Raw genomic sequence first — 15829 nt, 5'->3', positions numbered from 1 at the left:
GCTGGCTTAAAACTCAACATTCAAAAAACTAAGATCATAGCATCCGGTCCCATCACTTCATAGCAAACAGATGGGGAAAAACTGAAAACAATAGCAGATTTTATTTTCTTAGGTTCCAAAATCACTGTGGATGGTGACTGCAGCCATGCAGCCATGAAATTAAAAGATGCTTGCTTCTTGGAAGGAGAGCTATGACAAACCTAGACAGCATATTACAAAGCAGAGACATTACTTTGCCAACAAAGGTCCATAAAATTAAAGCTATGGTTTTTCCAGTAAACCATATCACATCATCCACAGATGTGAGATTTGGACCATAAAGAAGCCTGAGCACTAAAGAATTGATGCTTTCAATTTATGGTACTGGAGAAGACTCTTGAGAGTCCCTTGAACTTCAAGAACAAACCAGTCAATCTTAAATGAAATCAATCCTGAATATTCACTGGAAGGACTGATGCTAAAGTTTCAATACTTTGGCTACCTGATGCTAAAAGCCCACACATTGAGGAAGATTTTGATACTAGGAAAGATGGAGGGCAGGAGGAGAAGGGGGGTGATAGAGGAGGATGAGATGGTTGGATGGCATCACTGACACAATGGACATGAGTTTGAGCAAAGTCCGGGGGATAGTAAAGGACAGGGAAGCCTGGCATGCTGCTGCTCATGGGATTGCAAAGAGCTGGACATGACTTAGCGACTAAACAACAACAATGCCATTCACAATTTGGAAAGGGCAAAGGGACCAAGAGGAGAATGAGTTCTGAAGAGGGTTCTTTAGGCTACATTCCCTTCAAGTCCATTCCCCTCTGGAAGCCATCAGTAAAGACAGGATTCTACCAAGAAAACAAAGTGTCTCTTATAATCTCTCCACCATGATAGTATTTTGTGGTACTCAATTCCATTATAAAAATCATTTTAACTGTTTCTGAAAGATGAAAAGGGATGCCCCATGGATATCCTACTGTCACAGACTCGACTTTTGGTCTGCACACCATCTCTGATGTCGAATATTACAAACCTAACCCAAATCACACCTTGATTTCTGAGGTCACAGTAAAACTTCCACAAGATCCACACTATTTACAAATAAATCAACAAATATTTCATATTCAGATGGGAATCTACATGTCTAAGAGTAAGTTTCCAGACCCTCTTTTGGGAAGTAGAGGAACTGGAGGAGCTATTCAAAGCAAATAATCTTTTTTTTAATCTTACCACTGATTCCTCTGACAATTTCAAGGGGTTTGGAAAAACCAGAGCAGAATTGCGAGACTGGAGAATCAGACTATTCAGAGACTCTCCAATGTTAAATCTTTCAGGATCAGATCCCTGGCCCAAAGCCAGGTGAACAAAATGTGCAAACTGACTCACTGGACTAAAATCCCACCCTTCAATGGCTGCCAAGGAAGAATATTGTTTTAAAATGGTATGGTTATTATTTGGGTTGTGAACAAACACCTTCCTATTAACAGTCCCTCAGAATATTATTCTGCAAAACTTTGGTGTTACCAAGGAATTTCGTGAAATCTGTTGGGGTTTCTTTGTTGTTGTTGTTAAAAATAATAAAATCATTGTCTCCAATAAACTGTTAGTTGCTACAAAGGGAAAAACCAAGAATACCTTCTACCTCATCTGGTTTACACACTAGGTCAAAGCATGAAAACACTGTGGCAACATCAGCATAACTAGTTAAGTGTTACTGATTTGAAAATACCGTATAGTAGTAATTTAAAAAAATAAAACAAAAACTGGTTTACTCATTTAAACTTTCATTTTGAATAAAATTTCAATTAACACAAACAACTTGAGCTGGCCTATTAAAACAACCAAAGAGCAGAGGAGACATTTAATGAATAAACTCGCCAGTAAACACTTTGTCTACATGGATTTTTCCAGAGGTACTGTGTTCTGGCTACGTGAGGCTGCCTTTGTTTCTTTCAATAAATCAGAGAAAGGAAAAAGGTGGGAAGGGGAAAGTGACAATCACACTTAATCCACACCAGGCTGCCATATGTCACTTTTTGTCCTTTGCTGGTTCATTGATTATTCATGAATTCACTACCTGAAAAGTGCTATATTTATCTTTACAGCCGCAAAGCTGTCAATTCAGTTCCAAGTATGCCTGCCTTTGTTTTCAGTGAAATGCACAGTCTGGGTGAAGGTCTTTTGTACATGACACTGCCCTAGGCCATAAAACAAGTATTAAAAAATTGACATAATACAGGTGAAATTTCAGCGTTGATACTGGCCTGAGCCTTATTATTATTTTGTAATGACTGTTTAATCAAAAGAAACATGAAGTAGTCTTGGCTTTTAAAGCCTTTGGCCTCTAAGGATTTCCAGAGAGGCCCTAAACCCTACTCCCTCCTCTATTTTGTTATCAATGGTCTTTCTGTTCCCATTTCTTTTCTTCTTTTATACCTGCTTGTTTGTGGTATAGCAGAGGTATAGTATCCTCTGCTATTAAGTTACCTGCTCAAAGCTACCTAAATTCCAACCACTGCTTTCCGGGGATGCATCACATCATTCTAGTTCAGAATCTGCCTCAAGGTTTCCTTTTCCCACATCCAGTCACTGCCTTGAAGAATCCCACAGGTCATTTAAATTTCAACTTGTTTGCCAGCACCTAGAGAAGACATACTTTTAGAAAAGCAAAGAGACACTCAGCTTTCAACTCTAACTACCAGGCAAGAAGACAGGGAAAACAAGCTTGCCTAAAGACATTTTAAATGTTTCCCTGGGGGCTTCAAACTTAAAACTACCACCACAAACCCATCACCTTTGTCCTGGAGAAGAAAGGTCAGAGGGAGAAAATATACTACAAATATACCTGCATCCTAAAAATTCTGTAATTGGCTTAAAGGATAAAAAAGCAAACTGAAATCTCCACCAAATTACTGTCATTTCAGAGTTTTATGATAATAAAGCCAAAAAGGTAAACTCAATTTATTTTTCCCTAGGTGTGCTCAACAACAATTTTGACATGAAAGTTCAAACATGTGATAAAGGTTAACAGTAAGTGACAGGACAAAGACCTTATCCAAAGAGAAAAAAGCCCTTCATAAATAGTTTCAATGTATCATGCATTCTTTCATGTTTTATTTCAATTAATCTTTTGAGGATCCCCAAACCTAAAAGTCTCTAATTCAAGAATGTGATTAAGACCTGTAACTCCATTAACAGGAAAATGAGGCAGAGGGAGACTTAATATTTTAGAACTCCATTATGATGCAAGACTAACTCATCAAATTCCTACCATGATTAAAATATGAGATCAATGTTCAAGTCTAAGAAAGCAAAAGGAAAAAAGATTCAAGTTAAAAACAAGCTTTAGTCTATTCATGTTTTAAAAAATAATTTAACTGCTGAGATTTATTCATATCGGTGCTTAACTGCTTTATAGAATTATCTACCTTTAGAAGCCCCTAACCTGTTTGCTCTTTACCAAATGCATTACTACTTGTTCAGTCATCCAGGATTCAAACCTGGGCCTCCTCTGTCACCTGGCTTTCATTAGTCAGGATTAAGTTCGACCACATACAACAAGAGCAAAAACAGACAACAGATAAAGCCAATGGCTTACACAAGATAAAGGGTAATTGTATTCTCACGAAAAAGGAGCCCAGATGCAGTTGGGCCAGTGTGTACAGGTTCACAGTGCCAGGCTTTTTCCCTCTTGATGCTGTGTCATTCTCAACACATGTCCCCACCTTCAAGGTTCAAGGTAGCTGCTTGGGCGCCTGCTATCACATGCCTATAACAGCCAGTAGGAAAGAGCGGAAGCAGGGTTCAATCCTTCTAATAACACTTTCTAGAAGTTCCACACAGCACTTCTTTCATCTCACTAAACTGAATTTAGTGATATGGTCACATCTAGCTACAAAAAGAACTTGATTTTCAATCCTTTCATTGGGCAACAACAGTATATCCAACTGAAAATCTGGGTTCTATTTACAAAGCAAATGTTTTCCAGGATGAGCACAGTCAGTCCTCAGGATCCTTCTTACTCCACACATTCAATCATCTCAGCTCATCATCACTATTTAGCTAAGTCAATCCTATCAGCATGGTTGTAATTCATTTCATCATCATCTCTGCCTGAATGATAACATCTTGACTGAGTTCCTTGAGCCAAATGAAAATGAGGGGAAAACAGAGAGATTGGCTGCAATCTGGTGTCTGTGCGTTTGTGGACAGTCTTGCTGAGGTTTAGTGGTCACAGATGAAGAGGTGACGGTCCCGAGAAGCAAATCTGTCCATATGTCAGGAAACACTTCTCAGTGGAAAGAATAAAAAAAAATCAACAGAGAAAAAATATTAACAACATTCTTTACCCAACACAGATATTTTTCACAAATGAAAGCAAAATAAAAACTTTTGCAGATAAATAAAAGCTGATAGAATTCACTGAAAACAGACATGCACTATGAGAAATTTTTTAATTGAAATATTTGAAATATACTGATGAGGTCAGCTTTCATTCCAATCCCAAAGAGAGGCAATGCCAAAGAATGCTCAAACTACTGCACAATTGCACTCATCTCACATGCCAGTAAAGTAATGCTCAAAATTCTCCAAGCCAGCCTTCAGCAATACATGAACCGTGAATTTCCAGATGTTCAAGCTCGTTTTAGAAAAGGCAGAGGAACCAGAGATCAAATTACCAACATCCACTGGATCATGGAAAAAGCACGAGAGTTCCAGAAAAACATCCACTTCTGCTTTATTGACTATGCCAAAGCCTTTGACTGTGTGGATCACAATAAACTGTGGAAAATTCTGAGAGAGATGGGAATACCAGACCACCTAACCTGCCTCTTGAGAAATCTGTATGCAGGTCAAGAAGCAACACTTAGAACTGGTCATGGAACAACAGACTGGTTCCAAATAGGAAAAGGAGTACATCAAGGCTGTATACTGTCACCCTGCTTATTTAACTTCCATGCAGAGTACATCATGAGAAATGCTGGGCTGGAAGCAGCACAAGCTGGAATCAAGATTGCCAGGAGAAATATCAATAACCTCAGATATGCAGATGACACAACCCTTATGGCAGAAAGTGAAAAGGAACTAAAAAGCCTCTTGATGGGAACTGAATTGAATCTGTAGATTGCTTTGGGTAGTATACTCATTTTCACTATATTGAATTTTCCGATCCATGAACATGGTATATTTCTCCATCTATTAGTGTCCTCTGATTTCTTTCACCAGTGTTTTATAGTTTTCTATATACAGGTCTTTAGTTTCTTTAGGTAGATATATTCCAAAGTATTTTATTCTTTTTGTTGCAATGGTGAATGGAATTGTTTCCTTAATTTCTTTTTCTACTTTCTCATTATTAGTGTATAGGAATGCAAGGGATTTCTGTGTGTTGATTTTATATCCTGCAACTTTACTATATTCACTGATTAGCTATAGTAATTTTCTGGTGGAGTCTTTAGGGTTTTCTATGTAGAGGATCATGTCATCTGCAAACAGTGAGAGTTTTACTTCTTGTTTTCCAATTTGGATTCCTTTTATTTCTTTTTCTGCTCTGATTGCTGTGGCCAAAACTTCCAGAACTATGTTGAATAGTAGTGGTGAAAGTGGGCACCCTTGTCTTGTTCCTGACTTTAGGGGAAATGCTTTCAATTTTTCACCATTGAGGATAATGTTTGCTGAGGGTTTGTCATATATAGTTTTTATTATGTTGAGGTATCTTCCTTCTATTCCTGCTTTCTGGAGAGTTTTTATCATAAATGGATGTTGAATTTTGTCAAAGGCTTTCTCTGCATCTATTGAGATAATCATATGGCTTTTATTTTTCAATTTGTTAATGTGGTGAATTATACTGATTGATTTGCGGATATTGAAGAATCCTTGCATCCCTGGGATAAAGCCCACTTGGTCATGGTGTATGATCTTTTTAATGTGTTGTTGGATTCTGATTACTAGAATTTTGTTAAAGATTTTTGCATCTATGTTCATCAGTGATATTGGCCTTTTTTTGTGGCATCTTTGTCAGGTTTTGGTATTAGGGTGATGGTGGCCTCATAGAATGAGTTTGGAAGTTTACCTTCCTCTGCAATTTTCTGGAAGAGTTTGAGTAGGCTAAGTGTTAGCTCTTCTTTAAATTTTTGGTAGAATTCAGCTGTGAAGCCGTCTGGACCTGGGCTTTTGTTTGCTGGAAGATTTCTGATTACAGTTTCAATTTCCATGCTTGTGATGGGTCTGTTAAGATTTTCTATTTCTTCCTGGTTCAGTTTTGGAAAGTTGTACTTTTCTAAGAATTTGTCCATTTCTTCCACGTTGTCCATTTTATTGGCATATAGTTGCTGATAGTAGTCTCTTATGATCTTCGTATTTCTGTGTTGTCTGTTGTGATCTCTCCATTTTCATTTCTAATTTTATTGATTTTTCTCCCTTTGTTTCTTGATGAGTCTGGCTAATGGTTTGTCAATTTTACGTATCCTTTCAAAGAACCAGCTTTTGGCTTTGTTGAATAATTTCACAATTTGTATGGAAATACAAAAAACCTCGAATAGCCAAAGCAATCTTGAGAAAGAAGAATGGAACTGGAGGAATCAACCTGCCTGACTTCAGGCTCTACTACAAAGCCACAGTCATCAAGACAGTATGGTACTGGCACAAAGACAGAAATATAGATAAATAGAACAAAATAGAAAGCCCAGAGATAAATCCACGCACCTATGGACACTTTATCTTCGACAAAGGAGACAAGAATATACAATGGATTAAAGACAATCTCTTTAACAAGTGGTGCTGGGAAAATTGGTCAACCACTTGTAAAAGAATGAAACTAGAACACTTTCTAACACCATACACAAAAATAAACTCAAAATGGATTAAAGATCTAAACGTAAGACCAGAAACTATAAAACTCCTAGAGGAGAACACAGGCAAAACACTCTCCAACATAAATCACAGCAGGATCCTCTATGACCCACCTCCCAGAATATTGGAAATAAAAGCAAAAATGAACAAATGGGACCTAATTAAAATTAAAAGCTTCTGCACAACAAAGGAAACTATAAGCAAGGTGAAAAGACAGCCTTCGGAATGGGAGAAAATAATAGCAAATGAAGCAACTGACAAACAACTAATCTCAAAAATATATAAGCAACTCCTGCAGCTCAATTCTAGAAAAATAAACAACCCAATCAAAACATGGCCAAAGAACTAAATAGACATTTCTCCAAAGAAGACATACAGATGGCTAACAAACACATGAAAAGATGCTCAACATCACTCATTATCAGAGAAATGCAAATCAAGACCACAATGAGGTACCATTTAACACCAGTCAGAATGGCTGCAATCCAAAAGTCGACAAGCAATAAATGCTGGAGAGGGTGGGGAGAAAAGGGAACCCTCTAACACTGTTGGTGGGAATGCAAACTTGTACAGCCACTATGGAGAACAGTGTGGAGACTCCTTAAACTGGAAATAGAACTACCTTATGACCCAGCAATCCCACTGCTGGGCATACACACCAAGGAAATGTGTACCCCAGTGTTCATCGCAGAACTTTTATAATAGCCAGGACATGGAAGCAACCTAGATGTCCATCAGCAGATGAATGGATAAGAAAGCTGTGGTACATATACACAATGGAGTACTACTCAGCCATTAAAAAGAATACATTTGAATCAATTCTAATGAGGTGGATGAAACTGGAGCCGATTATACAGAGTGAAGTAAGCCAGAAAGAAAAACACCAATACAGTATGCTAATGCATATATATGGAATTTAGAAAGATAGTAACGATAACCCTGTATACAAGACAGCAAAAGAGACACAGATGTATAGAACAGTGTTTTGGACTCTGTGGGAGAGGGAGAGGGTGGGATGATTTGGGAGAATGGCATTGAAACATGTATCATATCATATAAGAAACAAATTGCCAGTCTAGGTTCGATGCAGGATACAGGATGCTTGGGGCTGATGCACTGGGATGACCCAGAGAGATGGTATGGGGAGGGAGGTGGAAGGGGGGTTCAGGAACACGTGTACACCCATGGCGGATTCATGTTGATGTATGGCAAAACCAATACAGTATTGTAAAGTAAAACAAAATTTTAAAAAGCCTCTTGATGAAAGTGAAAGAGGAGAGCAAAAAAGTTGGCTTAAAGCTCAACATTCAGAAAATGAAGATCATGGCATCTGGTCCCATCACTTCATGGGAAATAGATGGGGAAACAGTGGAAACAGTGTCAGACTTTATTTGGGGGGGCTCCAAAATCACTGCAGATGGTGACTGCAGCCATGAAATTAAAAGACGCTTACTCCTTGGAAGAAAAGTTATGACCAACCTAGATAGCATGTTGAAAAGTAGAGACATTACTTTGCCAACAAAGCTCTGTCTAGTCAAGGCTATGGTTTTTCCAGTGGTCATGTATGGGTGTGAGAGTTGGACTGTGAAGAAGGCTGAGTGCCAAAGAATTGATGCTTTTGAACTGTGGTGCTGGAGAAGACTCTGGAGAGTCCCTTGGACTGCAAGGAGATCCAACCAGTCCATTCTAAAGGAGATCAGCCCTGGGATTTCTTTGGAAGGGATGATGCTAAAGGTGAAACTCTAGTACTTTGGCAACCTCATGCAAAGAATTGACTCATTGGAAAAGATTCTGATCCTGGGAAGGATTGGGGGAAGGAGGAAAAGGGGATGACAGAGGATGAGATGGCTGGATGGCAACACTGACTCGATGGACATGAGTTTGAGTGAACTCTGGCAGTTGGTAACGGACAGGGAGGCCTAGCGTGCTGCGATTCATGGGGTGGCAAAGAGTCGGACATGACTGAGCGACTGAACTGAACTAAACTGAACTGATGAAAGTAATCAAAGATAACAGATGGAAATATGTATCATGTTCTTGGATTGGAAGAATCAATATTGTGAAAATGACCATACTACCCAAAGCATTTTACAGATTCAGTGCAATCTCTATCAAACTACTAATGCCATTTTCCACAGAAGTAGAACAAAAAATTTTACAATTTGTATGGAAACACAAAAGACCCTCTAGAGCCAAAGCAATCTTGAGAAAGAAAAACAGAGCTGGAGGAATCAGGCTCCCAGACTTTGGGCTTTACTACAAAGCTACAGTAATCAAGATAGTATGGTACTTATGCAAAAACAGAAATATAGATCAATGGAATAGGATAGAAAGCCTACAGATAAACCCACATATCTGTGGTTACCTAATCTTTGACAAAAGAGACAAGAATATACAATGGAGAAAAGACAGTCTCTTCAATAAGTGGAGCTAGGAATACAGGAGAGCTACATGTAAAAAGAATGAAATTAGAACACTCCCTAAAACCATACACACTCCAGTATTCTTGCCTGGAGAATTCCATGGACAGAGGAGCCTGGTGGGCTACAGTCCATGGGGTCACAAAGAGGCAGACATGATTAAGTGACTAACACTTAAACCTGCCATCTCTTGCATTAGGAGGCAAATGCCTTACCACTGAGCCACCAAGGAAGCCCAAAGGAAGCCATAAGTAAGACAAAAAGACAACCCTCAGAATGCAAGAAAATATTTGCAAATAAAGCAACTGCCAAGGAATTAATCTCCAAAACATACAAACAGCTCATATAGATCAATATCAAAAAACAAACAACCCAATCAAAAAAATGAGCAGAAGACTAAACTGACATTTTTCCAAAGAAGAGTTCCATACGGCAAACAAGCACATGAAATGATGCTCAACATCACTGTTGAAAGTGAAAGTCGCTCAGTCGTGTTCGACTCTGTGACACCGTGGACTATACAGTTCATGGAATTCTCCAGGCCAAAATACTGGAGTGTGTAGCCTTTCCCCTCTCCAGGGAATCTTCCCAACCCAGGGATAGAACCCAGGTCTCCTGCATTGCAGGCATATTCTTTACAGCTGAGCCACCAGGAAAGCCCAAGAATGCTGGAGTGGGTAGCCTATCCCTTCGTCAGTGGATCTTTCTGACTCAAGAATCAAACCAGGGTCTCCTGCATTACAGGCAGATTCCTCACCAGCTGAGCTACCATGGAAGCCCAACATCACTATCAGAGAAATGCAAATGAAATGAAATGAGGTATCACTTCACACAGTTCAGAATGGTCATCATCAAAAATTTCATAAACAATAAACATTGGAGAGGGTGTGGAGAAAATGGAACTCTCCTACACTGTTGGTGGCAATGTAAACTGGTACAACCACTATGGAGAACAGTATGGAGGTTCCTCAAAAAACTAAACACAGAACTACCATATGACCCAGCAATCCCACTACTGGGCATCCTCCTGGAGAAAAATACAATTAAAAAAGATACATGATGTACCCCCACCCCCAGTGCACAGTGCAGCACAGTTTACAACAGCCAGGACATGGAAGTAACCTAAATGTCCATCAACAGAGGAATGGATAAAAAAAATGTGGTACATTTATACAGTGGAATATTAGCCACAAAAGGGAACGGAATGGTGCCATCAGACGTGGATGGACCTAGAAATAGTCATACAGAATGAAGTAAGTCAGAAAGAGAAAAACAAATATTGTATATTCACGCATATGTGTGCAATCTAGTAAAACAGCATAGATGACTTTATTTGCAAAGCAGAACAAATGTATGACTACCAAGAGGGGAAGTCGGGGCTGGTAAGGATTGGGAGATTGGGATATATACATTACTAATGAAATAACTTTAGTCAGTTTTCATTCCAATCCCAAAGAAAGGCAATGCCAAAGAATGCTCAAACTAATACACAACTGCACTCATCTCACACGCTGGTAAAGTAATGCTTAAAATTCTCCAAGCCAGGCTTCAGCAATATATGAACTGTGAACTTCCAGATGTTCAAGCTGGTTTTAGAAAAGGCAGAGGAACCAGAGATCAAATTGCCAACATCTGCTGGATCATGGAAAAAGCACAAGAGTTCCAGAAAAACATCTACTTCTGCTTTATTGACTATGCCAAAGCTTTTGACTGTGTGGATCACAATAAACTGTGGAAAATTCTGAAAGAGATGGGAATACCAGACCACCTGACCTGCCTCTTGAGAAACCTATATACAGGTCAGGAAGCAACAGTTAGAACTGGACATGGAACAACAGACTGGTTCCAAATAGGAAAAGGAGTACGACAAGGCTGTATACTGTCACCCTGCTTATTTAACTTTTATGCGAGTACCTCATGAGAAAAGCTAGGCTGGAAGAAGCACAAGCTGGAATTAAGATTGCCAGGAGAAATATCAATAACTTCAGATATGCAGATGACACCACCATTATGGCAGAAAGTGAAGAGGAACTAAAAAGCCTCTTGATGAAAGTAAAAGAGGAGAGTGAAAAAGTTGGCTTAAAGCTCAACATTCAGAAAACGAAGATCATGGCATCCGGTCCCATCACTTCATGGGAAATAGATGGGGAAACAGTGGAAACAGTGTCAGACTTTATTTGGGGGGGCTCCAAAATCACTGCAGATGGTGACTGCAGCCATGAAATTAAAAGACGCTTACTCCTTGGAAGGAAAGTTATGACCAACCTAGATAGCATATTCAAAAGCAGAGACATTACTTTGCCGACTAAGGTCTGTCTAGTCAAGGCTATGGTTTTTCCAGTGGTCATGTATGGATGTGAGAGTTGGACTGTGAAGAAGGCTGAGCGCCGAAGAATTGATGCTTTTGAACTGTAGTGTTGGAGAAGACTCTTGAGAGTCCCTTGGACTGCAAGGAGATCCAACCAGGCCATTCTGAAGGAGATCAACCCTGGAATTTCTTTGGAAGGAATGATGCTAAAGCTGAAACTCCAGTACTTTGGCCACCTCATGCAAAGAGCTGACTCATTGGAGAAGACTTTGATGCTGGGAGGGATTGGGGGCAGGAGGAGAAGGGTATGACAGAGGATGAGATGGCTGGATGGCATCACGGACTCGATGGACATGAGTCTGAGTGAACTCCGGGAGTTGGTGATGGACAGGGAGGCCTGGCGTGCTGCGATTCATGGGGTTGCAAAGAGTCGGACACAACGGAGCGACTGAACTGAACTGATACTTCAGCAAAAATATATTTGACATATAACATCATGTAAATTTATGGTGTACAATTTATACTGTAATACAGTTGCCTTTGTAGCAATAATCACCTTTATCACATTATATAACTATTTTCTTTTTAGTGGTTGGAATAATTGAGTTTGTTTCTTAGCAAGTTTGATGATTGTAACAATATTATCTATAGTCTCTGTACTAAGCATTAATTCTCTACGACTTATTTAACTACTTGATAGCAAATCTGTCCTCTTAAACATCTTTCCTATCCATCCACCTACGATATCTGGTAACCAACATTTTACTCTGTTTCTATGAATTTGGTTTTCTCCGATTCTTCTTATAAGTGATATCATACAGTATTTGTCTTTCTCTGACTTATGAGAAATATTAAAGTTCTTCCAGCAGAAGAAAAATATCAAATGGAAATTTGTAACTACAAAAAAGCCATAGAGGCCTACAATGTAAATCACATGGCTAAATGTTAAGGACATTTTTCTCTCAATTTTAATCTTTTTAAAGGTTAATTGAAATGACATCAGCAACAAGGCAGAAGAGTTTTCTACTTCCATTTCCGCAAAGACCAACTGACTAGGACAATCACCTACCGAGAAGAAGGCTTTTGTAAAACTCCGGAGTCCAGCAGAGAAGCTCCAGTATGCTACGGGAGCAAAATAAAACAGGGATTAGATGTAGAAGTAAAAGGACCACATTATCCCCTCCCCGAAGGTGGTATAGCTTAGGATCTCTCGCCAGCAATTTCTCCCACCACGGAATGTTTGAGTGCATGTGAGTGACTACTCAGCTTCCCCAGCTGGATAGTATACTGCCAAAAGGACCCACTTCTTTCCTGCCCCATCTAGGGGTACTGAGGTGAATGTACAACTGAGGGGCAGGGAGAGGCTGCCAGAGCCAGAGATGTGTCAAAGTAACATGGATCCAACTAACCATTTTAAGGACAGCATCAAGTCCACACCTGAACTGCTAAGGACGCCTCACCTTCAATAACCTCAACAATCTGTGCACCTCACCCACACACACTCTCCCACCCAGTGGCAGGCTCCCCGCTGCTCCACACTTTCATGAGGGATGTGTTCAACACTCTGCATGCAAGTAAAATTGTGTATAAAAAGATGTAAATACAATGGAATAATATTAAGCCATTAAAAAAAAAAAAACACACAAGGAAACCCTATCATTTGCAACAACCTGGATGAAACTGCAGGACATTATGCTAAGTGAGATAACTCAGAGAAATAAAAAGAAACATTGCATAATCTCAAATACTGGAGAATCTTAAAAGAAAGATGAACTCACAGAAACGGAGTAGTAGGGCGGTTGCCGGAGACTGGGGGAATGAAGAGAGGTTAGTTAAAGGGTACAAACTTTCAGTTATTAGATGAAAAAGTCCTGAGAATCTAAGTACAGCATGACTACAGCAAAAACAGCACAATGAAAGTACAGAATGGTGATTATATTCTGTATTATATAACTGAAATTTGCTAAGAGAGTAGATATTAAAGGCTGTCACACACACACACACATGCAAAATCACTAAGGTAATGGTTAACTTGATTCTGGAAATACTTTCACAATCCATACCAATATCAAATCATCATGTTGTACACTTTAAATATTGTTTTGTCAATTATACCTCAAAAGCTGGAAAAAAGTAACTGGCTCTTTAAAGAAAGTTCAATAATTAAGTATGCGGTTTATAACAGGTAGAAGTAAAATATGATAAAAATAACATAAGATGAGGATGTAGAATGGGAGTATACTGTGTAAGATTCCTGTGTGAAATGGTATATTACTTAAAGATAAATTAATAGTTAGATATATAAACTCTAGAGTAACTACTAAAAAGTAAAACAAAAGGTACAGCTAATAAGCCAAGAATGGAGATAAAATGAAATCACAAAAAAATACTGTTAATCCAAAAGAAATGAGGAAAACATGAAGAGGAATAAAGATGAGACATATAGAAAACAGAGAACAAGATGCAAAATTTTAAATTAATCATGTTGATAATAAATGCAAATTGTCTAAACATTATGCTTAAATGGCAGAGATCACCATAATGGAAAAAAGAAAAACAGCAAGACTCAACAACATACCATCTGCAGAATTAGCTGATCAATAACACTCACCAAAGACTCTAAGGCCTACAAAAATTTAAAATATCTTCCTTATACCTGGGAAATTACTTGATGGAGAAGGAAGGAGGGCCCAGAAGGGGCTCAGAAATCTTCACAGTGAGTCAAGAAATTTTGCATCAGTAAAAAATTTCCCTTCCAGGCAAAGAACAAGACCATCAGATATGACCTAAATCAAATCCCTAACGACTATACAGTGGAAGTGACAAATAGATTCAAGGGATTAGCTCTGATAGAGTGCATGAAGAACTGTGGATGAGGGTTCATGACATTGTGCAGGAGGCAGTGATCAAGACCATCCCCAAGAAAAAGAAATGCAAAAAGGCAAAATGGTTGTCTGAGGAGGCCTTACAAATACCTGAGAAAAGAAGAGAAGCAAAAGAAAAATGAGAAAAGGAAAGACATACACATCTGAATGCAGAGTTCCAAAGGAATAGAAACAAGAGATAAGAAAGCCCTCCTCAGTGATCAATGCAAAGAAATAGAGGAAAACAATAAAATGGAAAAGCCTAGAGATCTCTTCAAGAAAATTAGAGCTACCAAGGGAACATTTCATGCAAAGATGGGCTCAATAGAGGACAGAAATGGTAATGGACCTAACAGAAGCAGAAGATATTAAGAAGAGGTGGCAAGAATACACAGAAGAACTATACAAAAAATGATCTTAATGATCCAGATAACCACAATGGTGTGATCACTCACCTAGGGCCAGACATCCTGGAATACAAAGTCAAGTGGGCCTTAGGAAGCATCACTACGAACAAAGCTAGTGGAGGTGATGGAATTCCAGTTGAGCTATTTCAAATCTAAAAGATGATGCTGTGAAAGTGCTGCACTCAATATGCCAGCAAATGTGGAAAACTCAGCAGTGGTCACAGGACTGGAAAAGGTCGGTTTTCACGCCAATCCCAAAGAAAGGCAATGCCAAAGACTGTTCAAACTACTGCACAATTTCACTCATCTCACATGCTAGTAATGTTCAAAATTTACAAAGCCAGGCTTCAACTGTATGTGAACTGCAAACTTCCAGATGTTCAAGCTGGATTTATAAAAATCAGAGAAACCAGAGACCAAATTCCCAACATCTGCTGGATCATCAAAAAAAGCAAGAGAGTTCCAGAAAAACATCTACTTCTGCTTTATTGACTACGTGGAAGCCTTTGACTATGCGGATCACAACAAACTGGAAAATTCTTCAAGAAATGGGAATAACAGACCACCTTGCGAGAAATCTGTGTGCAGGTCAAGAAGCAACAGTTAAAACTGGACAAGGAACAATGGACTGGTTCCAAATTGGGAAAGGAGTATGTCAAGGCTGTATATTGTCACCCTGCTTATTTAACTTCTATGCAGAGTCAGTCAGTCAGTCCAGTCCCGTCTGACTCTTTGGACCCCATGGACTGCAGCACTCCAGGCCTTCCTGTCCATCACCAACTCCCAGAACTTACTCAAACTCATGGCCATCTAGTCGGTGATGCCATGCAACCATCTTATCCTCTGTCGTCCCCTTTTCCCCCTGCCTCCAATCTTTCTCAATATTGGGGTCTTTTCCAGTGAGTCAGTTCTTTCCATCAGGTGGCCAAAGTATTGGAGTTTCAGTTTCAGCATCAGTCCTTCCAATGAATATTCAGGACTGACTTCCTTTAGGAT

General features: G+C 39.2%; 1 protein-coding gene across 17 annotated transcripts in view; it reads right to left on the bottom strand.

Moving 5' to 3' along the window:
* Window positions 1-15829, bottom strand: part of LOC120878006 (cytochrome c oxidase assembly factor 1 homolog) — a 91307-nt gene that overhangs the window by 33978 nt on the left and 41500 nt on the right. For 13 of the 17 annotated variants that reach the window (XM_040260555.1, XM_040260547.1, XM_040260559.1 and 10 more), the window contains exon 2: window positions 12632-12684. The exons of the other annotated variants lie outside the window; for them this stretch is intronic. Coding sequence is in view for 2 of the 13 variants with exons in the window: in XM_040260554.1 (XP_040116488.1) it covers window positions 12632-12684 (53 nt within the window). In the remaining 11 variants the exon portion in view is untranslated. The remainder of the gene's footprint in view (window positions 1-12631; window positions 12685-15829) is intronic. 17 annotated transcript variants of the gene reach the window in all.

Source organism: Oryx dammah, unplaced genomic scaffold (genome assembly GCF_014754425.2).
Source record: "Oryx dammah isolate SB20612 unplaced genomic scaffold, SCBI_Odam_1.1 HiC_scaffold_18, whole genome shotgun sequence".
Classification (NCBI taxonomy): domain Eukaryota; kingdom Metazoa; phylum Chordata; class Mammalia; order Artiodactyla; family Bovidae; genus Oryx; species Oryx dammah.
This window is presented reverse-complemented; position numbering and strand designations above follow the sequence as displayed.